The 25,558-nt window shown below is 49.1% G+C and overlaps 1 protein-coding gene across 1 annotated transcript in view; it reads right to left on the reverse strand.

Moving 5' to 3' along the window:
* The window catches only part of LOC116988295 (forkhead box protein O3-like), a 103,382-nt gene extending 78,115 nt beyond the window's left edge, over window positions 1–25,267 (reverse strand). The window contains exons 1-2 of the mRNA XM_033044872.1: window positions 25,212–25,267; window positions 24,530–24,991 (exon numbers count right to left, since the gene is read on the reverse strand). Coding sequence (XP_032900763.1) covers window positions 24,530–24,952 — 423 coding nt within the window. The 5' untranslated portion in view covers window positions 24,953–24,991; window positions 25,212–25,267. The remainder of the gene's footprint in view (window positions 1–24,529; window positions 24,992–25,211) is intronic.
* Window positions 25,268–25,558: the final 291 nt, after the last annotated feature.

The raw sequence follows: 25,558 nt of genomic DNA on the forward strand, positions 1-25,558 counted from the left end.
TCCAAGCCCAAACAGGGTTAATTCTGCTTTTGACACAAGGCCCAGGAGACCTCATAAACAATGATGGAACCACGTTCCAACCACAAGGCAGTAACCACAGCTCAGGCCAGCGCCGCGGTGATTTATTTTACCACAGTCACTGACATAAGTTTCACATTCTGAAAACTAAGAGCAGCGAACCAAGTAGCAATTTAACCCCGCTGATCATTATGTTTGCTGGAGGTCTGTTTGGTGACGTAACACACCGAACGGCCCAAAAATAAAAGGAAAAGCAAAAAATCATTCCATTGTGTCATTGACCTCGAAAAATGGGAAGGAACATCAGGCGCTGGTTAATCCACGAAAGGACACAAAGTGCTGGTGTAACTCAACGGGTCAGGCAGCATCTCTTGCATATAAGATTGTTAAGGGCTTGGACACGCTAGAGGCAGGAAACATGTTCCCGATGTTGGGGGAGTCCAGAACCAGGGGCCACACAGTTTAAGAATAAGGAGTAAGCCATTTGGAACGGAGACAAGGAAACACTTTTTCTCACAGAGAGTGGCGAGTCTGTGGAATTCTCTGCCTCAGAGGGCGGTGGATGCAGGTTCTCTGGATGCTTTCAAGAGAGAGATAGATAGGGCTCTTAAAAATAGCGGAGCCAGGCGATATGGGGAGAAGGCAGGAACGGGGTACTGATAGGGGATGATCAGCCATGATCACATTGAATGGCGGTGCTGGCTCGAAGGGCCAAATGGCCTCCTCCTGCACCTATTGTCTATTTTCTGGGGGATATGGACAGAGAACGTTTCTGGTCGGGACCCTTCATCAGACCAAGAGTCAGGTGTGGGGGCACCTTACTTCAGACATGTTGTAGAGAGGAACGAACTGGGGGGGGAGATGGGTGCAGGACAAAGATTGGCACGTGCTGGATGGATAGACTCAAATTGCTGGAGTAACTCTCAGTCTGAAGAAGGGTCTCCACCCAAAACATCGCCCATTCCTTCTCTCCATAGACGCTGCCTGCCTGCCTGTCCCGCTGAGTTACTCCAGCATTTTGTGTCTCTCCTTCTCAGCTTGCTGAGTTTCCCAGCTTCTGATTTTAGCTTTGCTTTGGGTTAGGGATACAGGCCCTTCGGCCCATCGAGTCCGTGCCGACCACTTTGTGTCCATCTCCGGTGCAAACCAACATCTGCAGTCCCTTCCTACACAAGTGATAGGTGGATACGAGGTGAGGGGGGGTTGGGTGTCAGATGGGTGGAGCAACAGACAAAGGCTGTAGAGGTAAAAAATAGGGGGGGGGGGGGGAGATGAAGAGAGAAGAGGAGGTGTGAAATGTAGCCAGAGGGTGGGGTGTGGGTGGAAGGAGACAGGGGTGCTGGGGGAAAGTGGGACATGGATGGGAGATGAGTGTAAGGAGGAGAAAGGTACGTCCTTTAATTCTGAGGCTGTGCCCTCTGGTCCTAGACTCTCCCACTAGTGGAAACATCCTCTCCACATCCAGTCTATCCAGGCCTTTCACTATTGGGCAAGTTTCGAGCATTCGCAGCTGATATTTGTGGAAAAACACAAACTCCCAATGAAACAGCGGCATGAATCATTTTCACACTCAAGGCAGCGTTCTCTGTAAAGGTGCAGAGTGATGTGCCGGGCAGAGTCTGTCAGCTGCCTTCCCCAAGGAAATGAGCAAAACTGGCAATGTTTGGGCGGCACGGTGGTGCAGCGGTAGAGTCGCTACCTCACACACAGCGCCAGAGACCCGGGTTTGATCCCCACTACGGGTGCTGTCTGTACGGAGTTTGCATGTTCTCCCCGTGACCGGCCTGGGCTTTCTCCGAGGTCTTTGGTTTCCTCCCACATTCCAAAGACGTGCAGTTTTGTAGGCATAGTGTTTAAGAAGGAACTGCAGATGCTGGAAAATCTAAGGTAGATAGAAATGCTGGAGAAACTCAGCGGGTGCAGCAGCATCTGTGGAGCGAAGGAAATAGGCAACGTTTCGGGCCAAAACCCTTCTTCAGGCTAATTGGTTTTGGTCAAAATTGTCCCTAGCGTGTGCAGGATAGCGTTAGTGTGCGGGGATCGCTGGTCAGCGCGGGCTTGGTGGGCCGAAGGGCCTGTTTCCGCGCTGCATCTCTGAACTAAAACGAAGCTAAACTCAGATGCTGGGAAACTCAGCAAGCTGAGAAAAATAGACACAAAATGCCGGAGTAACTCAGCGGGACAGGCAGGCAGCGTCTCTGGAGAGAAGGAATGGGTGACGTTTCGGGTCGAGACCCTTCCTCAGGCTGAGAAGGAGCTGGGTACGGAGGCAAGATTGCAAACCTGCACTCGGCGTTTCTTACAAGAGCATCCATCCCCAACCTCCCTGGTTTCACCCGACAGCTCGCTGAGTGTTGACACAACATCTTCTGCACGTATAGTGCTGCCAAGAAGCAGCCAGTAAGGTCAGCCATCCAATCCCTGCCGTTAGTGCGTGCGAAAGAATGTTTTATACTTGGCAAATCGAGACGGGGTTATTCAAAGGACAAGGGATCACGTGCATTAGTGAATTCAAGGCCAAAATAACTATACAACCATTGTCGCCCCTGATGCATTACATGTAATTAACTTAAAATGCCAAGAAATGTTCTAAAACCTTTCCATGGCACACAGCCCCTTCATCCTGCAACAATCTAGGACAAACCACCTGCTTTTAATAAGGGTCTCGACCCCGAAACATCACCTATCCATGTTCTCCACAGATGCTGCCTGACCCGCTGAGTTACTCCAGCACTCTGTGAAACGTCACCTATCCATGTTCTCCACAGATGCTGCCTGACCCGCTGAGTTACTCCAGCACTCTGTGAAACGTCACCTATCCATGTTCTCCACAGATGCTGCCTGACCCGCTGAGTTACTCCAGCACTCTGTGAAACGTCACCTATCCATGTTCTCCACAGATGCTGCCTGACCCGCTGAGTTACTCCAGCACTCTGTGAAACGTCACCTATCCATGTTCTCCACAGATGCTGCCTGACCCGCTGAGTTACTCCAGCACTCTGTGAAACGTCACCTAGCCATGTTCTCCACAGATGCTGCCTGACCCACTGAGTTACTCCAGCACTCTGTGAAACGTCACCTATCCATGTTCTCCACAGATGCTGCCTGACCCACTGAGTTATGGTGCAGCAGCATCTATGGAGCTAAGGAAATAGGCAATGTTTTGCGCCGAAACCCTTCTGGAAATAGGTAACGTTTCGGGCCGAAACCCGGAAGGGTTTCGGCCCGAAACATTGCCTATTTCCTTAGCTCCATAGATGCTGCTGCACCCGCTGAGTTACTCCAGCACTCTGTGAAACGTCACCTATCCATTTTCTCCACAGATGCTGCCTGACCCGCTGAGTTACTCCAGCACTTTGTGTCGATCTTCGGTTTAAACCAGCATCTGCAGTTCCTTCCTACACATCATCTGCTGTTACTGCTTCTTCTGCGATCTCTAGATGCCGCCCATTGCTGTTGGGGGTCTAGTGCAACGGGATTCACTTACTCACTATGGATTAGACAGCCTTTATTTCTGAGACCAGATCTATGCGTTGCAAGTTTAGTTTAGTTTAATTTGGAGATACAGCGCGGAAACAGGCCCTTCGGCCCACCTAGTCCGCACCGACCAGCGATCACCGCACACTAACACTATCCTACACACACTGGGGACAATTTTACATTTATACCCAGCCAATTCACCTACAAACCTGCACATCTTTGCATCAAGGCTGATCTATCTTTTATTTTCATGTGATACGAACAGAATCAGGCCATTTGGCCCATCGAACCTGCTCTCCCAATGAATTATGCCTGATCTATCTTTCCCTCTCAACCCAATCCTCCTGCCTTCTCCCCGTAACCTTTGACACCATTACAACCTATCAATCTCCGTTCCTCAGTGGGTGAGGCAGCGTCTATGGAGCGAAGGAAATAGGCAACGTTTCGGGCCGAAACCCAGAAGGGTTTCGGCCCGAAACGTTGCCTATTTCCTTCCGGGTTTCGTCCCGAAACGTTGCCTATTTCCTTCCGGGTTTCGTCCCGAAACGTTGCCTATTTCCTTCCGGGTTTCGTCCCGAAACGTTGCCTATTTCCTTCCGGGTTTTGGCCCGAAACGTTGCCTATTTCCTTCTGGGTTTCGTCCCGAAACGTTGCCTATTTCCTTCGCTCCATAGATGCTGCTGCACCCGCTGAGTTTCTCCAGCACTTTTGTCTACCTTCGATTATCCAGCATCTGCAGTTCCTTCTTAAACACATCACCTATCCTCCTCATTTCCTTCCAAAAGGTAAGTCCTTTCATTCAAAACAAAACCTTTCACGATAATAAACCTGAACTTTAACAGAAGACAATAGACAATAGGTGCAGGAGTAGGCCATTCGGCCCTTCGAGCCAGCAGCGCCATTCAATGTGATCATGGCTGATCATCACCGATCAGTACCCCGTTCCTGCCTTCTCCCCATATCCCGATATACTTTTGGGACAACATGACAAGCACGTAGGAAGGAACTGCAGATGCTGGTTTAAACCGAGGATAGACACAAAAATGCTGGAGTAACTCAGCGGGACAGGCAGCATCTGTGGAGAGAAGGAATGGGTGACGTTTTGGGTCGAAACCCTTCTTCGGTTAAAGTTAATGAGAGCAATATCCAGGAATAGAGAGAGGAATGAAGCCATACTTGGCAGCAGCCCGTAGATAAGTGATACTCCACCCAGCCCAGGAATTCACCAGATCATCACTTGTGTTGTGAAACACGACACCGTTTTTAATGAACCTGCCTCTCCGTCACAAAATCCAAGTCAAGTCTATTGACACACCCGGGCATTAACCAGTCAGATTAGTATCACTGAATCCTTCTTCAATTTTTTTTTTAAGCTCTTGTGTTAGAACTGAATCTGTTGATTGAAGGTGGACACAAAATGCTGGAGTAACTCAGCGGGACAGGCAGCATCTCTGGAGAGAAGGATTCAGCTGGTCGAGACCCTTCTTCAGACTGGGAGTCAGGGGAGAGGGAGAGTCAGAGATAAGGAAGTGTAAGGTGTGAGAATGAAACATCAAAGGGGATGCAGATCAAGTAAATGTAGAATGGATCATTGTGAAGGAAGGAACTGCAGATGCTGGTTTAAATCTAAGATAGACTCACTCGAAGGGCCGAATGGCCTACTCCTGCACCTATTTTCTATGTTTCTAAAAAAGCTGGAAGGTAGACAAAAATGCTCTATGGAGCGAAGGAATAGGCGACGTTTCGGGTCGAGACCCTTCTTCAGACAGAACCGATTCAGTCTGAAGAAGCGTCTCGACCTGAAACATCGGCCATTCATTCTATCCAGAGATGCTGCCTCACCCGCTGAGTTTCTTCAGTGTTTTTGTCAGCCTTTGATTTTTCCAGCATCTGCAGTTCTTTCTTAAACACAAAAAGCTGGAGTGAAGCCCCTGTCCCACTTTCCCGAATTCTCCCGAGTTTTCCCCTCGATTCAAACTCGGAGATGCCAGCTGTAGGTACTTGGGGCTATTTTGTTTTCACTCGTGGACATTTTTCAACATGCTGAAAAAACGTCCCGACTTACCTGATGCCCCAAGTACCTACGGCTGGCATTATGAGCCGTAGGTACTACGGACTCACTACGGACATTCCCCGAGTTTGAATCAAGGGGGAAACTCGGGAGAATTAGTGAGTAACTTGGGAATGTGGGACAGGGGCTTAACAGCAGGACAGGCTGAGACATCTCTGGATAGAAGGGATGGGTGACGTTTCGGGTCGAGACCCTTCTTCAGACTGTTCATTGCTGTCCAGTGCATGTCAGCATAGAATTATCACAGCACAGAAAGAGGCCATTCATGCTGATCAAACCTAGGCTAGCAACGTGCAGTGCGTCTGATCAAGATTCAGCCTCACCATCCTATCAACAACTAGAGAGCGATCCTGAGCTATCATTTACCTGAATTTTGGGGTTAGGAGGGAGTGATACATCAGCCATGATTCAATGGCGGAGTAGACTTGTTGGGCCGAATGGCCTAATTCTGCTCCAATCCTTATGACCTCACTGGAGACCCTTGGACTATCCCTACTCACTGGACCTTACCTTGCACTAAACGTTATTCCCTTTACCCGTGTATCTGTAAACTGTGGACGGCTCGATTGCATTGTCTTTCCGCTGACTGGATAGCACGCAACAGTAGCTTTTCACTGTACCTCGGTACACGTGACAATAACAAACTAAGCGAAACTTGACTCTATCCCTATAAGCAGTGAATTCCAGATCATCGTTACTCTCTATCTAAAGGGCGTGTCCCACTTACGTGATTTTTTTCGGCGACTGCCGGCACCCGTCATAGGTGGTCGAACCAGCAGGTGGTCGAACATTTTCAACATGGTGAAACTCCAGCGGCCAGCAGAATAAAAGGTACGACTCTCTGGGCGACTACTCACCACCATACAGTCGTCACGTGTCGACATGTGGCGGGGCGACGCCTGTTTGGTCGCAAGTAGTCGCCCAAAGTCGCACCTTTTTCCGATCGCCGCTGGATTTTCAACATTTTTGAACATTATGGGGAGAAGGAACTGATTGGTGATGATCAGCCACGATCACATTGAATGGCGGTGCTGGCCCGAAGGGCTGAATGGCCTACTCCTGCACCTATTGTCTATTGTCAGCCACCTGCTGCGACTATGACGGGTGCCGGCAAGTCGGCGAAAAAAAATTGCGTAAGTGGGACAGGCCCTTGAGCGCGTTCCAACATTGCCCGAGGCCATGTGGTGCAAGGTTTAACGCTGGGATCCCAGCTCCCTCCCACCCTGCTGGCCCCACTGACAGCTCACACCATGAGGGGCCTTTCCACTGGGCCAACGTTCTCACAGCATCAAAGACTTCTGGAAACAGTTGAAAAACATGTGAATAATTTAAGAATTATTAAATGCTGAAAAATGAATTCATCCAAAGGCACTTCCAACGTGAATCGATTAATACAAAAAAGTCAGGACCCGTCTTCGACTTCAAAGCTGCCTGACTTGTGGGAGAGTCCAGGACTAGAGGTCGCAGCCTCAGAATTAAAGGATGTTCCTTTAAGGAGGAGATGCAGAGGAATTTCTTTAGTCAGAGGGTGGTGAATCTGTGGAATTCTTTGCCACAGACGGCTGTGGAGGCCAAGTCAGTGGATTCTTTTAAGGCGGAGATTGACAGATTGTTGATTAGCGCAGGCGTCAGGGGCTACGGGGAGAAGGCAGGAGAATGGGGTTGAGAGGGAGAGATAGATCAACCATGATTGAATGGTGGAGTAGACTTGATGGGCCGAATGGCCTAATTCTGCTGCAAGAACATGAACCATATCAGAAGGGAGGTAGGCCTTCTAATCTTTGTGAGCATTGTAAGGATAGGTATGCAGTCAAGCTACTAGAACCTGGCCAGGTCTTTGTCACAATGTACATGGATGTTGGTGTCCCAAATCCAGGGGTGGTTGGTCAGACTATGGCAGTGGTCCAAAGTCAACAAAGTGCTGGAGTACACAAAAATGCTGGAGAAACTCAGCGGGTGCAGCAGCATCTATGGAGCGAAGGAAATAGGCAACGTTTCGGGCCGAAACCCTGAAGGGTTTCGGCCCGAAACGTTACCTATTTCCTTCCTGAAGGGTTTTGGCCTGAAACGTTGCCTATTTCCTTCCTGAAGGGTTTCGGCCCGAAACGTTGTCTATTTCCTTCGCTCCATAGATGCTGCTGCACCCGCTGAGTTTCTCCAGCATTTTTGTGTACCTTCGATTTTCCAGCATCTGCAGTTCCTTCTTGAACAACAAAGTGCTGGAGTAACTCAGCGGGTCAGGCAGCATCTCTTGAGAAAAGGAATGGGTGACGTTTCTGGTCGAGACCCTTCTTCAGACATTCACACCCTTTGGTTGTAAGCTACGCAGGCAGGATATGAACCTCGGACTATCTTTGATCGGACTTTGCTGGCTTTACCTTGCACGAAACGTTATTCCCTTATCATGTATCTGTACACTGTGAATGGATCGATTGTAATCATGTATTGTCTTTCCGCTGACTGGTTAGCACGCAACAAAAGCTTTTCACTGTACCTCGGTACACGTGATTGACTAATGATTGACACAAAAAGCTGGAGTAACTCAACGGGGCAGGCAGCATCTCTTGGGAAAATGAATGGGTGACGTTTCGGGTCGAGACCCTTCTTCAGACTAGTTTGGGGAAAGGGAAACGAGAGATATAGACAGTGTAAACTAAATGAGGTTCTGTTCCTCTGGTTTGTGTGTGTGTGTTCGTGTCCTCACTCTGACAGTGGAGGAGGCCCAGGACTGAGAGGTCAGTGTGGGACTGGGACGAGAAGGTACACTGGTTGGCAACCAGGAGACCCAGAGGCCCGTGGCCACTGCGTGGACAAGATCTGGTGCGTGCAGGACTCAGCCTCGAGTCGCACGGGACTGTCAATGGGAATCTTTGTTGTCGGGACAAACCCAGAGCCACGTGACCACATTCCTCTCCATTGTCACAATGCTTTCATTAACGCAGCCCATCGCTATTCTGCAGCCATCAGCCGGGCCAGGCTGAAGAAAGCACAACAGGATTACACACTGATACACAGCAGTGTTGGGAAAATGACTTTAGATATACATACAGCATGGAAACAGGCCCTTCAGCCCACTGATTCCATGCCGACCAGCTATCACCCCGCACACTAACATTACCCTACACACTAGCGACAATTTAACAATTATACCGAAGCCAATCAACCTACAAGAAGGGTTTTGGCCCGAAACGTTGCCTATTCCCTTCGCTCCATAGATGCTGCTGCACCCGCTGAGTTTCTCCAGCATTTTTGTGTACCTTCGATTTTCCAGCATCTGCAGTTCCTTCTTAAACACTTAACCTACAAATCTGCACGTCTTTGCACTGTGGGAGGAAGCTGGAGCACCCGGAGAATACTCACCCGGGAGAACGTACAAACTCCGTACAGACAGCACCCATAGTCAGGATCGAACCTGGGTCTCCGGCGCTGTGAGGCAGCAACTCTACCGCTGCACCACCGTGCCCCCCCCGATCAATTAATATGTACGGACTCGAAGATAGACACAAAAAGCTGGAGTAACTCAGCGGGACAGGCAGCGTCTCTGGAGAGAGGGAATGGGTGACATTCCGGGTCGCGACCCTTCTTCAGACCAAGTTGAACCAGTTGAAGCCGACCAGATTAACAGCTTACGAAATGTAACCATGCTTACTGGCTAATGTTATGTAATATCGCTCAAGATATTATGGACCATCCAACACTGACGTGTCCAGGGGGTTAAATTCCCAGCAACATTTGCAGACTGGGAAAATTAAAAATTTTAAATCCATTGAAAATTGGATTTAATTCAGAACACATGATGTGGTGAGCAAGTTTCCTAAAAACTCGGTGAATCTGTGGAATTCATTGCCACAGACACCAGTGGAGGCCAAATCATTGGGGATTTTTAAAGTGATGGTTGATAGTCTGAAGAAGGGTCTCGACCCGAAACATCACCCATTCCTTCATAAGGTCATAAGTGATAGGAGTAGAATTAGGCCATTCGGCCCATCAAGTCTACTCCGCCATTCAATCATGGCTGATCTATCTCTCCATCCTAACCCCATTCTCCTGCCTTCTCCCCATAACCCCTGACACCCGCACTAATCAAGAATCTATCCATCTCGGCCTCAATAATATCCGCTGACTTGGCCTCCACAGGCAATGAATTCCACAGATTCACCACCCTCTGACTATAGATATTCCTCCTCATCTCCTTCCTAAAAGAACGTCCTTTAATTCTGAAGCTGTGACCTCTAGTCCTAGACTCTCCCACTTGTGGAAACATCCTCTCCACATCCACTCTATCCAAGCCTTTCACTATTCGGTACATGTCAATGAGGTTCCCCGCCCTCATTCATCTAAACTCCTTTCAGTCAGCCCATTCCTTCCCTCCAGAGATGCTGCCTGTCCCGCTGAGTTATCCCGGCATTCTGTGTCTGCCTTAAGTGTAAACCAGCATTCTTTCTACACATTCCCACCTTAAAGCTGTTGTTTGTTGTTGTTTGTCATGTACATCAATGATCTGGATGAAGGGGTGGTAAATTGGATTAGTAAGTATGCAGATGATACCAAGATAGGGGGTGTTGTGGATAATGAAGAGGATTTCCAAAGTCTACAGAGTGATTTAGGCCATTTGGAAAAAGGGGCTGAAAGATGGCAGATGGAGTTTAATGCTGATAAATGTGAGGTGCTACACCTTGGCAGGACAAATCAAAATAGGACGTACATGGTAAATGGTAGGGAATTGAAGAATACAGTTGAACAGAGGGATCTGGGAATAACCGTGCATAGTTCCTTGAAGGTGGAATCTCATATAGATAGGGTGGTAAAGAAAGCTTTTGGTATGCTAGCCTTTATAAATCAGAGCATTGAGTATAGAAGCTGGGATGTAATGTTAAAATTGTACAAGGCATTGGTGAGACCAAATCTGGAGTATGGTGTACAATTTTGGTCGCCCAATTATAGGAAGGGTGTCAACAAAATAGAGAGAGTACAGAGGAGATTTACTAGAATGTTGCCTGGGTTTCAACTAAGTTACAGAGATAGGTTGAATAAGTTAGGTCTTTATTCTCTGGAGCGCAGAAGGTTAAGGGGGGACTTGATAGAGGTCTTTAAAATGATGAGAGGGATAGACAGAGTTGATGTGGACAAGCTTTTCCCTTTGAGAATAGGGAAGTTTCAAACAAGAGGACATGACTTCAGAATTAAGGGACAGAAGTTTAGGGGTAACATGAGGGGGAACTTCTTTACTCAGAGAGTGGTAGCGGTGTGGAATGAGCTTCCAGTGGAAGTGGTGGAGGCAGGTTCGTTGGTATAATTTAAAAATAAATTGGATAGGCATATGGATGAGAAGGCAATGGAGGGTTATGGTATGAGTGCAGGCAGGTGGGACTAAGGGAAAAAAGTTGTTCGGCACGGACTTGTAGGGCCGAGATGGCCTGTTTCCGTGCTGTAATTGTTATATGGTTATATGGTTAAAGGATGGCATGATTTGGGAAGTTGTCTAACTCCAACGTGTAATAATAGCAAGTGATGCCAGGTCAATGTTGTCGGAACCACAATGATCACGGCCAATATTTGCTGTAGGTGATAAGAAAACAAATCATTGGCAGTGTGTTTCCGAGCTATCCAACCCTGAACGACATTGCCTTTACCATTTGATGAGAATAACAATACAGCAGCAAGCTGAGCTTAGCTGTTTACATAGTATTACAGGATTGTGCGTACATTGCTTACATACAAGTGCTTTTATTTACAATTTGGGTGGCAGTATGAAAGCAGTTGCCAAAACCACACTTGCGAACGGTTTATTTGACTCATATCCTCATGGTTTACAACATTCCCAACAGGTCACTGGTGGAACGCAAGAGGCAATTTGGCCAGGAATTCCAGTTCAGTGAGTGGCGATCGCTGATTAATACCTGCACGGAAGGTGACTAATCACAATGAAGAAGGTAGACACAAAATGCTGGAGAAACTCAGCGGGTGAGGCAGCATCTCGGGAGCGAAGGAATAGGCAACGTTTCGGGCCGAGACCCAAAGCCTATTCGAGATGCTGCCTCACCCGCTGAGTTTTTTTCCAGCATCTGCACTTCTCTCTTCAACAAATCGCAATAAAGATATCACCGACTGTCCATTTACAATCAGAACTTTGCAGCGTTCTAGAATAAAAATGGGAGAACCAAAGATAATGGCACGGTGGCGCAGCGGTAGAGTTGCTGCCTCACAGCGCCAGAGACCCGGGTTCGATCCAACTACGGGCGCTGTCTGTACGGAGTTTGCACGTTCTCCCCGTGACCTGCGTGGGTTTTCTCCGGGATCTCCAGTTTCCTCCCACACTCCAAAGACGTGCAGGTTTGTAGATTAATTGGCTTGGAAAATGTAAAAATTGTCCCTAGTGTGTGTTGGATGGTGTCAGTGCGTGGGGGATCGCTGGTCGGCACGGACCCGGTGGGCTGAAGGGCCTGTTTCTGCGCTGTATCTCTAAACTAATGGAAGGACTATGGAGGAAACCAAAGATCTCGGAGAAAACCCATCCCGGTAAATGGGTGTCAGATTAGGAGAGGAGGGAATTGTGAAGCTGGAGGATGGGATATGGGTGGAAGGGAACAGGGAAGGCGGGGGGGGGGGGGGGGCGGGGGAGTGGATGAAAGGGATGTGGGGGTGGATTTGGAGATGGGAGGGGTGGGTGATGAACATAGGCTGCAGGGGAATGGAAGAGGGTGACTGGAGTGGTGGGAGATATGTATAGCGTGGGGGGGGGAGATGAGAAGGTGTGTCAGTGGGTGCAACGTGAAATTAGGGAATTTTAAGGACTGCACGGTGGCGCAGCGGGTAGAGCTGCTGCCTTACAGCGCCAGAGACCCGGGTTCGATCCTGACTGCGGATGCTGTCTGTACGGAGTTTGCCTGTTCTCCCCGTGGGTTTCCTCCGAGATCTTCGGTTTCCTCCCACACTCCAAAGACGCGCAGGTTTGTAGGTTAATTGGCTTGGTGTGTGTGTAAATTGTCTCCAGTGTGTGTAGGATAGTGTCAGTGCGCGGGGATCGCTGGTCAGCGCAGACTCAGTGGGCCGAAGGGCCTGTATCCGTGCTGTATCTCTAAACTACACTAGATTAGCCATGTAAAATTAGTTTAGTTTATTGGCGTGTAAAACTAATTATATTAGCCTTCTTTATACTGACTAAAGAGTGTAAAAGCACACTTGTTAAGTGGTGACAACTTATCTTTGGGGCCATTGATCCAAATGTAAAGTTGACCACACACAACCTCAGGGTATTGATGCCAACTTTAGCCACATCTGTCAACAACGTTTAAATGATGGGTAAACGCGAGTGATTACAAGACGTTATCTTGCTCACAACATCATGGATATCTCAGGATGAAACCAAGTCGTCTATAACCATCGCCACTGACAGGACACTGCAGCCGGGAGACTCGCCCACAACCCATCCCAGTTTTCTCCAGGATCACGCATTTTTATCAGGGTGGGTTTGATTTCATTTTACATAATTTGTTGCCGGTTCCCCACCCAAAAAGTTTCATTAAATCCATACTTGTCCTTCTGTCAGGATTGTTTCACTTCAGGAGAGAAACTAAGTGTTTTTTAAGCAAGCAAACACAGACACACACACACACAGAGACACACACACACACACACAGAGAGACACACACACAGCGACACACAGAGACACACACACACACACACAGAGACACACACACACACACACAGACACACAGAGACACACAGAGACACACAGAGAGAGACACACACAGAGAGAGACACACACAGAGAGAGACACACAGAGAGAGAGACACACACACAGAGAGACACACACACAGCGACACACAGACACACGCACACACACACACAGAAAGACAGACAGACTCGCACAGACGCACAGGCAAGACACACGAAACAGACACACACACACGCACACACGCACACACACGCACACACACACACGACATGTGACTGCCATTTTCAATTTAGTGATACAGCATGGAAAGAGGCCATTCGGCCCACCAAGTCCACGCCGACCATCGATCACCCGTTCACACTAGTTCTATGTTATCTCACTTCCATAAGTTCCAATAACAGAAGTAGGCCCTTCAGCCCATCAAGTCTACCCCATCATTCAATCATGGCTGATCTAACTTTCCCTCCCAACCCCATTCTCCTGACTTCGCCCCATTTCGCATCCACTCCCGACACACTAGAGGCGATTTACAGAGGCCAATGAACCTACAAACCTGCACGTCTTTGGGGTACGTGAGGAAACCGGAGCATCCGGATAAAACCCACGCAGGTCACGGGGAGAAGGTTCAAACTCTGCTCACAGATAGCACCTGAGGTCAGGATCGAACCCGGATCTCTGGCGCTGTTCTGCAGTGACTCCACCCGTTGGAGAAGGACTGGGTGTGGTTAGTCCAATCCATCTCACGTTCAACAGATATCGAATTTCTGAATTACCTTCCATGACCTAGGGTGTAGACCCAATACATGTTCTTCACAATTACAGACAGATTGATGGATGGATGGACTAACAATGCCTGCCAAATATCACAACAGAATAATCACTGATAATAAGCAAGCTCTGTATTTTTACCCTTCATATCTCAAGACTACCTCCCCCATGACTCTCAGACTGAAGGGTCTCGACCCAAAATGTCACCCATTCCCCCTCTCTCCAGAGACGCTGCCTGTCTGTCCCACTGAGTTACTCCAGCATGTTGTGTCTATCTTCGCTGTAAACCAGCATCTGCAGTTCCTTCCTACACTATACATAAGTGATAGGAGCAGAACAAGGCCAGTCTACTTGTCATTGAGTCATGGCTGATCTATCTCTCCCTCCTAATAGCCCTGCCCCACGGTGCAAGTTCATTCCAAGAGCTCTCCCGAGTTTAAATAAACCCAAACTCGTGGTAAGCACGGAGAATGAACGTAGCGGGTACGTCGGAGCTCGGGGACGTCTCTTAGCGGCTCGTAACGCTAACGGCAGGTACTCGGGAAGACTCGCTAACGGCAGGTAAGCACGGGAAGACTCGTGAAGATTTTTCAACAGGTTGAAAAATGTCCACGAGAGCCCCGAGTGGCCATTACCGTAAATCTCCGAGTTCGAATCAGGGCAAACTCGGGAGAGCTCTTGGAATGAACTCGTACCGTGGGACAGGGGTTTAAACCATTCTCCTGCCTTCTCCCCATAACCCCCGACACCCGCACTAATCAAGAATCTATCTATCTGTGCCATGAAAATATCCATTGACTTGACCTCCACAGTCGTTTGTGGCAAAGAATCACCTCCCTGTGACTAAAGAAATTCCTCCTCATCTCCTTCCAAAATTATTGCAAACTCTGGCATTTGGTGACACTGTGAAATAAGTCGACGAATTTATTGCAGAGAGAGAGAGTGAGAGAGCGAGAGAGCCAGAACATTTTTCCTGTGTTTGTGTTACACTCCTAAGAGTTTGGCACGTTACAGCACCATAGATTTCTGCGTCTACTCAGAATTGGCATTAAATGTGGGTTCTCTCACACTACAGTCTAACCAAGGATCCATTTATGTTCATTCCCCTTGCAATTAGCATTGGGAAATCAATTAAAAGTCATCACTAACTACTTGTTAGTTTGAGTGTTATTCAATTATTACGGACCGAGTGATTACACGTGAGAAATGCCGAACTAATTGGTAGAAAATACGGAGGTAAGGCAGCGTTGGATACAAGGGTGTAGGTGACCAAGATTACTGGGTGGCCCAACAAATCGGAGAGAAATAGTCAAACACGAGAGGAAATGTACTCCAATGAAGGAACGCTGCACAAACTTGGGCGGCACAGTGGCGCAGCGGGTAGAGCTGCTGCCTCACAGCGCCAGAGACCCGGGTTCGATCCTGACTACGGGTGCTGTCTGTGTGGAGTTTGTACGTTCTCCCCGTGACCGCGTGGGTTTTCTCCGGGCGCTCCGGTTTCCTCCCACACTCCAGGTTTGTAGGTAAATTGACCTCTGTAAAAATTGTAAATTGTCCCCAGAGTGTGTGGGATAGGGGTGATCGTGGACTCGGTGGACTCCACATGCTATCATATTGTATCGTTATAAGGAACGAGCTGTCGGAGGAGGTAGTTAGGGCAGGTACTGCAACAACATCAGACCAACATTTGGACAGGTACATGGATAGGATAGGTGTAGACCAAACGTGGGCAGGTGGGACTGGTGAAGATGGGACATCTTGGTCAGCATGGACAAGTTGGGCCGAAGGGCCTGTTTCAGTGTTCGATGAAAGACCAGCACTCATTACCAGCAGGTCTGCTGCGACTAACATTCATTAGGGACTGATGCCCCCCCTTTATGTATCAGCTCAAACTCCGCAGCTGTGGCCCGATGGACAAAATTGGTCGTGGCTCAACAAACAGCTGGAAGATGCACATGTTGATATTGGTCAAGGCACAAGTCTGCTTTTTATCCAGCTGCCGGGGTCAAGGAATATAGAGAGTTCGCGTCACGACCCAGTCTCCACCAATCGTTCCACCACCGCGCACAAGAAGCGACAAGACAGACACCATTGTATGCAGAGGCCGAGAAGTGTGTTTAGCTCTGGCTGAACAACTTGCGTGTGGACTCCACAAGAAGATCCAGCTCCCACCAGCAGTGTAAGATGCTGACGGGCTCACACAATGAATGAACCAGGATGCAAGCAAAATATTAAACTTTAGACTTTAGAGATACAGCGTGGAAACAGGCCCTTCGGCCCAACCGCGATCAACACGCCCCATCTACACTAGTCCCACCTGCCTGCGTTTGGCCCATATCCCTCCAAACCTGTCCTATCCATGCTTAAATGTTGCAATAGTCCCTGCCTCAATGACCTCCTCCGGCAGCCTACTCTATGCACCACGACCACTACCACCCTTTGAGTGAAACAGTTACCCCTCAGGTTCCTATTAAATCCCCCCCCCCACCCATCCCCCACCACCCACCCCATCTTAAACCTCTGTCCTCTGGTCCTCGATTCCCCTACTCTGGGCAAGAGACTGTGGGCGTCCACCCGATCTATTCCTCTCATGATTTTATACACCTCTATAAGATCACCCCTCATCCTCCTGCGCTCAGGAACAGAGTCCCAGCCTGATCAACCTCTCCCTGTAGCTCAGGCGGTCGAGCCATGAGTCATTGAGAGATCCAGCATGGAAACAGGCCCTTCGGCCCACAGAGCCTCTGGAGACCATTTACGTCAATCCTACATTAATCCCACTTTATTTTAATGACATTATAGTTTTTTGTACCCAGTAGACTACAGAGGTGTGTAACTCAGCCACCAGCATTCCTCACATTTGATCACTAGTGGCGTGATGCCTAGTGGAGTGAAAGCTGAGGGATAGCATCAGCCTACATGGCTCTTGGGCTGAATGGCCACAAACCTCTACGGTGGGAAATAAAGACCTCAAAGACTCGGGAACCCAAATCACTGGGGATGTCAGACACATTCCGGCACATTCCATCTCTAGTTCTTTGCCGTGTCTTTCCGCTGACTGGTTAGCATGCAACAAAAGCTTTTCGCTGTACCTCGGTACACGTGACAATAGACTAAACTCAAACAGAAGCCCTTTCTTGCTTGAGCATTTTACCAAAAGCCAGCATTTCCATCGAGGAGAACCAGTCACCTCAAGCAAGATTAAAGGGAATATCTTTAAAGGGAAGCCCATTAAAAATACAATAGATCTCAAGATTTAATTTGTTTACGATACATTATTCATGAAATTGTTATAAAGCCCATTTCAGAAAGCCGCCAAGCTATAACGCGCACCTCAAAATATCGTTCCAATCGCTGCCTATCATAAACCTTTGCACTCTAATCAACGCACCATAAAATTCAGGAATGATCTCTGAACTCAGAAGCATCACAACCCGAAACGTCACCCATTCCTTCTCTCCACAGATGCTGCCTGACCCCCTGAGTTGCTCCAGCATTTTGTGTCTATCTTTGGTTTAAACCTGCATCAGCAGTTTCTTCCTACTCATACCAATGCCCTGACCAATGAGAAAAAAAGCACACTCTTCTCAAGAAAGGTTCCGACCCAAATCACCTATCCATGTTCTCCACAGATGCTGCCTGACCCGCTGAGTTACTCCAGCACTCTGTGAAACGTCACCTATCCATGTTCTCCACAGATGCTGCCTGACCCGCTGAGTTACTCCAGCACTCTGTGAAACGTCACCTATCCATGTTCTCCACAGATGCTGCCTGACCCACTGAGTTATGGTGCAGCAGCATCTATGGAGCGAAGGAAATAGGCAACGTTTCGGGCCGAAATCCTTCTGGAAATAGGCAACGTTTCGGGCCGAAACCCTTACGGGTTTCGACCCAAAACATTGCCTATTTCCTTAGCGCCATAGATGCTGCTGCACCCACTGAGTTACTCCAGCACTCTGTGAAACGTCACCTATCCATGTTCTCCACAGATGCTGCCTGACCCACTGAGTTACTCCAGCACTCTGTGAAACGTCACCTATCCATGTTCTCTACAGATGCTGCCTGACCCGCTGAGTTACTCCAGCACTCTGTGTCTTTTGTAAATCAGCATCTGCAGTTCCTAGTTACTAAGACTACTTGTTGCACTATTATTGCCACTTGCCCCTGGCGCTGTGAGGCAGCAACTCTACCGCTGCGCCACCGTGCCAACTAAGGTTAAACAGCACCTATTGACTTTGCAAGTCCTAATCCTCCACCACCTGGAATCCTCTCATGCTGACTCAGGTCAGAGTGAATGCAATTCAGCCCTCGTCACCGAATGCCAGCCAAAAGGTTGCAGGAAGGAACTGCAGATGCTGGTTTCAACTGAAGATAGACACAAAATGCTGGAGTAACTCAGCGGGACAGGCAGCATCTCTGGAGAGAAGGAATAGGCGACGTTTCTGGGTCGAGACCCTTCCTTCCGTCTGAAGAAGGGTCTCAACCCAAAACGTCACCCATTCCTATTCAGAGATGCTGCCTGTCCCGCTGAGTTACTCCAGCTTTTTGTGTCCAAATGCCAGCCTAGACATTGGTGAAATGCGGTTCCAATCTGGCCAGGTCCATCACGTTACACAGGCCAGCAGCCACGCTCTGGTCAACAGTTTGTGTTCTTTCACACTGCTCATCAAGCTGGGAATAGCGCAGGGCAAATCTACAAGGAGGTTGCCAGCACTTGATGGGCTGAGCTACAGGGAGAGGTTGGGCTGGCTGGGCCACTAGTCCTTGGAGGATGAGAGGGAGGGTCTTATAGTGGTGTATACGATCATGAGGAGAATAAACAAGGTTTTTACCCAGAGTAGGGAATCAAACACTAGAGGACACAAGTTTAAGGTGAGATGGGCAAGATTAAATAAGAACCTGATGGGCAACATTTTTTTCCACTCAGAGGGTGGCAGGTATATAGAACGTGCTGGCAGAGGAAATAGTTGAGGCAGATACTATAATGACATATAAAGGGCACTTGTGTGGGAAGGAACTGCAGATGCTGGTTTAAACCAAAGATAGACACAAAATGCTGGAGTAACTCAGATGGTGAGGAATCATCTCTGGAGAGAAGGAATGGGCAACGTTTCGATGTCGAGACCCTTCCTTCAGGGTAAATGGAAAGTTAAAGGACAATTGGACAGGTACATGGATAGGACAGGTGTGGAGTGATATGAGCCAAATGTGAGCTGGAGGGACCAGTGTAGATGGGGCATCTTGGTCTGCATGGATGAGTTGGGCCGAAGGGCCAGTTTCTGTGTTGGATGACTGTAGGACTGCTGAGTATAAATAGTTCAGTAAAACTGACAGATTTAAAACCTATTGCTGATGTAAAGAGAATTCCTCATGAAAATACAGTTAAACACTATTTAAATGATTGTATGATACAGCATGGAACAGGCCCATCAGCCCAGGCAGACCAGCGATCCCCGCACACTAACACTATCCTACGCACCCTAGGGACAATTTGCATTTATACCAAGCCAATTAATCTACAAACCTGTACGTCTTTGGAGTGTGGGAGGAAACCGGAGCACCCGGAGAAAATCCACGCATGTCACGGGAAGAACGTGCAAACTCCATACAAACAGCACCTGTGGTCAGGATCAAACCCCGGGTCTCTGGCGCTGTAAGACAGCAGCTCTACCCGCTGCGCCACAGTGCAGTAAGCCATGGAAATATTGAACCCACACTGACTTGAAGGGGTGATCTGGCACACAAGCCAAGCAACATGAATGAGTATCTGCCAGGCATGAGGCTAATGAGGTTCACAATCAAAATCTCTTCCAATATGCAAATTATTCTCGACATTTGCGGCCAACTTTAATATATATTTTACCCTCCATTTTGTCACTCAAATCTCACCAGCCTGCATCAAATGAACATAAAACAAACATGGTGTGTGCAGGAAGGAACTGCAGATGTTGGTTTACACTGAAGATAGACACAAACGCTGGAGTAACTCAGCGGGACAGGCAGCGTCTCTGGAGAGAAGGAATGGGTGACGTTTCGGGTCGAGACCCTTCTTCAGGCTGAAGTACAGCTTAGTCTATTGTCACGTGTACCGAGGTACAGTGAAAAGCTTCTGTTGCGCGCTAACCAGTCAGCGGAAAGACAACACATGATTACAATCGAGCCGTCCACAGTGTATGGATACATGATAAAGGGATACATGAGGAAGGGTCTCGACCCGAAACATCACCCATTCCTTCTCTCCAGAGATGCTGCCTGTCCCGCTGAGTTACTCCAGCATTTTGTGTCTAAAAGCAGACAGGGGCCTGGCATGGGGGGGGGGGGGGGGGGGGGGGGGGGGGGGGGGGGGGGAGGAAGCTAAGTACAAAGGGGGTCCATTGGGGACAACATTGAACACTCTGTAACTCTATCAACGGCGACTCTTTGAATAAGTTCATGTGATAGGAGCAGAATCAGGCCATTCGGCCCATCAAGTCTACTGCACCATTCAATCATGGCTCATCTATCTTCCCCATGTCATCTCCCCATAACCCCTGACACCCATACTAATCTAGAATCTATCTATCTCTGCCTTAAAAACATCCACTGACTTGGCCTCTACAAAGAATTCAACAGATTCACCACCCTTTGATTAAAGGCATTCCTCCTCACCTCCTTCCTAAAAGAGCGTCCTTTAATTCTGAGGCTGTGACCTCTCATCCTAGACTCTCCCACTAGTGCAAACATCCTCCCCACATCCACTCCATCCAAGCCTTTCACTATTTGATACGTTTCAACAAGGTCCCCCCTCATTCTTCTAAACTCAAGCGAGTACAGGCCCAGTGCCGTCAAACGCTCATCATAGGTTCACCTCCTCTTTACCTTAATGAGCCCCTAGTGTCAGAGTTACCTGTATGGATGGAACACCTGTACCTGTACCTGCCACAGAAGACAGATGCCACATATGGCATTAAAACAGATACATTTCTCACTCATATCAGTAGTACACAGAGAAACTCAAATAATGATAAAAATGTTAGGTTGACAAAAATGCTGGGGAAACTCAGCGGGTGCAGCAGCATCTATGGAGCGAAGGAAACAGGCAACGTTTCGGGACGATTCCCTTAAGGAAATAGGCAACGTTTCGGGACGAAACCCTTAAGAAAATAGGTAACGTTTCGGGCCGAAACCCAAGGGTTTCGGCCCGAAACGTTGCCTATTTCCTTCGCTCCACAGATGCTGCTGCACCCGCTGAGTTTCTCCAGAATTTTTGTCTACCTTCGATTTTCCAGCATCTGCAGTTCCTTCTTAAACACGATAAAAATGCTGTTGCCTGGATACTAAATGCTTCAGCAATTTATTCTGAGCCTCCACTTACCGAATCCTTTCTGATTTGCACACTCATCCTAAAGCGGTGCTCAATATTCCCAGGGCTTGCCTGAACATAATTCCCTCTGAGTTCATACTTCATAATTTCCAGGAGAAGAATTAGGCCATTCGGCCCATCGGGTCTACTCCGCCATTCGATCATGGCTGATCTATCTCTCCCTCCTAACCCCATTCTCCTGCCTTCTCCCCGTAACCCCTGACACCCGTATAAAACAAGAATCTGTAAGTTTCCACCTTCATAGCACCCATTGACTTGGCCTCCACAGATTCACCTCCGAGACAAGGAACTGCAATGCTGGAATCGTGAGTAAAACACAAAGTGCTGGAGGGCCTCAGCAGATCAGGCAGCATCTGTGGAAGGAACGGATGGGTCTGGAAGTTGCAGAAGAGTCCCAACTTGAAATGTTGTCTGTCCATTCCCTGCACAGATGCAGCCTGACCCATTGAATTACTCCAGCATTTTGTGTTTTGCTAGTATTTCACAAACACATCCTGCTCTGCACATTGTGAACTACCTGGGGCTGGCACTGAGCTCCAACATTGCTTGCCTGTAGTTTAGTTTCATTTAGAGTTACAGCGCGGAAACAGGCCCTTCAGCCCAGCGAGTCCAGGCCGACCATCGATCAACCCGAACACTCGCAATATCACACACCGAGGGACAATTTACATTTACACCATGCCAATTAACCTGCAAGCCTGCACGCCTTTGGAGTGTAGGCGGAAACCGGAGCACCCGGAGAAAACCCACGCAGGTCACGGGGAGAACGTACAAACTCCGTACAGACAGGAGCTCGTAGTCAGGATCGAACCTGGGTCTCTGGCGCTGTGAGGCAGCAACTCTACCGCTGCGCCACCTGCACAGGCATCCCGATTCCTCCTTTACAGGTAGGTGGACATTTCCATGGCAAATCAAACTGGATGAAGTTCGGCAGCTCAGATGCAAAAGATGTGGTGGGTTTAAAATCAACTATTCAAATGATCAACACCAACCTGAGCTATGCTCGGCAAGGCCAGCAGCATCATCAAGGACCAGTCTCACCCCGGCCACTCCCTCTTCTCCCCTCTCCCATCGGGCAAGAGGTACAGAAGTGTGAAAACGCACACCTCCAGATTCAGAGACAGTTTCTTCCCGGCTGTTATCAGGCAACTGAACTGTCCTCTCACCAACTAGAGAGCGGTCCTGAACTACTATCTACCTCATTGGAGACCCTTGGAATCTCTTTAATCAGACTTTACCTTGCAGTAAACGTTATTCCCTTTATCATGTATCTGTACACTGTGGACGGCTCGATTGTAATCATGTATTGTCTTTCCGCTGACTGGTTAGCACGCAACAAAAGCTTTTCACTGTACCTCGGTACACGGGACAATAAACTGAAGAAGGGTCTCGGCCAAAAATGTCATCTATTCCTTTTCAAAAGCACAGTGAAAAAGCACCAACTTCTACAGATGCGCCAGAGAAAGCATTTTATCGGGATGCATCACAGCTTGGTTTGTGAACAGCTCCGTCCAAGACCTCAAGAAATTGCAGAGAATTGTGGACGCAGCCCAGACCATAGCACAAACCAACCTCCCTTCCATCGACCTCACGCTGCCACGGCAAGGCCAGCCATAAGCAAGGACCAGTCGCACCCCAGCCACTCCCTCTTCTCCCCTCTCCCATTGGGAAAGAGGTACAGAAGTGTGAAAACACACACCTCCAGATTCAGGGACAGTTTCTTCCCAGCTGTTATCAGGCAACTGAACCATCCTACCAAGTTCAAGTTCAAGTGAGTTTATTGTCATGTGTCCCTGTATAGGGCAATGAAATTCTTGCTTTGCTTCAGCACACAGAAAATAGTAGGCATTTACTACAAAACAGATCAGTGTGTCCATATACCATGATATAAATATATACACACATGAATAAATAAACTGATAAAGTGCAAATAACAGAAAGTGGTTATTAATAATCAGAGTTTTGTCCGAGCCAGGTTTAATAGCCTAATGACTGTGGGGAAGTAGCTATTCCTGAACCTGGTTGTTGCAGTCTTCAGGCTCCTGTACCTTCTAGCTGAAGGTAGCAGAGAGATGAGTGTGTGGCCATGATGGTGTGGATCTTTGATGATACTGCCAGCCTTTTTGAGGCAGCGACTGCGATAAATCCCCTCGATGGAAGGAAGGTCAGGGCCGATGATGGGCTGGGCAGTGTTTACTACTTTTTGTAGTCTGTTCCTCTCCAGGGCGCTCAAATTGCCGAACCAAGCCACGATGCAACCGGTCACAACCAGAGAGCGGCTATCGACTATCTACCTCATTGGAGACCCTCGGATTATTTCTAATCGGGCTTTACCTTGCACTAAAGGGTATTCCCTTTATCATGTATCTGTACACGGCTCGATTGTAATCACGTATTTCTGCTGACTGGTTAGCACGCAACAGAAGCTTTTCACTGTACCTCGGTACACGTGACAATAAACTAAACTGAAGTGAACAGGTACAAGTGTTTCACAACCAACCAACAATTCACCACAATCTCCCAGCTCCACAAGTGTATGACTATAATCATGTTTTTATGTTTTCTGGGATTATAACGGCGGGGGGGGGGGGGGGGACACACGCGAATATCGTGAGGGAGCAGTTATCGCACATTAGAAATACTTTAAAACAACACCAACCCACAGTTCCCAGACACTTGGGTTTGAGACCACCAGCCACCAGTTACTAACGACACCGGTTTTATTACAAACTTCACTCAAAAGCCACGGATCACACAAGGTGTTTCACACACCCTGCCCGGTTTAACTCCAGACCACCAGCGTGGAACCAGCAAGTGAGCAACAAGTGTACTGCACGCTGAGCTGCTCTACAGAGAGACGGAGAGAGGGGGAGGAAGGGGGATAGTGTGTGTGTGAGAGAGACAGAGAGCGGCGTGTGTAAGTGAGTGTGTGAGAGAGAAGATAGACACACCATGCTGGAGTAACTCAGAGGGACAGGTAACATCTATGGAGAAAAAGAATAAGGGATGTTTCGGGTCGAGACCATTCTTCAGACGTGTGTGAGAGAGAGTGTGTGTGTGAGATAGAGAGAGTGTGTGTGTGTGTGTGAGATAGAGAGAGATAGAGTGTGTGTGAGTGTGTACAGGTGTGCCCAGGTGTGCTGCCCCTCACCTTCCATCCCGCTGAGCTGTTACTGTCTCCTTTATCCTTGAAGTAGGGTATGTGCCGGACCATCCAGTCGTATATCTGTGAGAGGGTGAGCCTCTTGTCCGGGGAGCTCTCGATGGCTCTGGTGATCAGGTCGGCATAAGACAGGTTCCCCCACGCGTTCCTGCGCGATGATTTCTTGCGGTGTTGGCTGTTGTCGGCGCCGCCCAGCGCTGCCTGCGAGGCGGCTCCAACCCGGGCTTCAGCCGGGACCCCGCCCGGAGCCGTTGCCGCCGCCGCCGCCGCCGGGGGACAGTCGCCGCCCGGCCCGTTCCCTTCTCCCTCCAGTACCTCCGGCCGGGGCAGCGGCCAGGTGCATGATCGCGGCCGGCTTTGGGGTTCGAAATCCGGGTCGATGTCGGCCTGAGACGCGGCCGCTACTTCCATGTCGACGGGCAAGGGGCAGCAGCAGCAGGGAGGGTAACCCTGGCGGAGGAAGCAAATGACAGCAGATGTCAGTGCTGGAGGGAGAGAGGGAAGGGGGTAGAGAGGGAAAGAGAGAGAGGGGGGAGAGAGAGGGAGGGGGTAGAGGGAGAGTGAGGGAGGAGAGGAGAGGAGAGGAGAGGGAGCCCCCGGGCGAGGGAGGGGGTGAAAGAGCCGGGGGTGAGGTGTCAGTCAGAGCCGGTGTCGATGCCTCGGCCGCTACCTGCTCCGCCGCTGCCGCTCGGCTCCGCTCTAACTGCGCCGCTGCTGCTGCTCCAGTCGCGGATCCGCTGTAACTGCGCCGCTCCCCGCCCAGCAACATGAGCGGGGGAATCCCCACTGACGTCATCGCGGCCCAGCTGGCCGCTGGGCGGGGCTTGGGGCAGGGATTCCCCTCCTCTCCCTCACTCACCTCCCCCTACCCACAGCCCCAGCCCCAGCCCAGGGAAGAATGGCCCCTATATGGGGCAGGGGGTTTCCCTCAGCTTACACTACTACCCCAGCCCTTCCCTACCCCACACACAACACCCTAGCGAGCCACTCCCCTACCCTCATCCCCACCCTACTGAT

This window comes from Amblyraja radiata, chromosome 27, assembly GCF_010909765.2.
Source record: "Amblyraja radiata isolate CabotCenter1 chromosome 27, sAmbRad1.1.pri, whole genome shotgun sequence".
NCBI lineage: Eukaryota > Metazoa > Chordata > Chondrichthyes > Rajiformes > Rajidae > Amblyraja > Amblyraja radiata.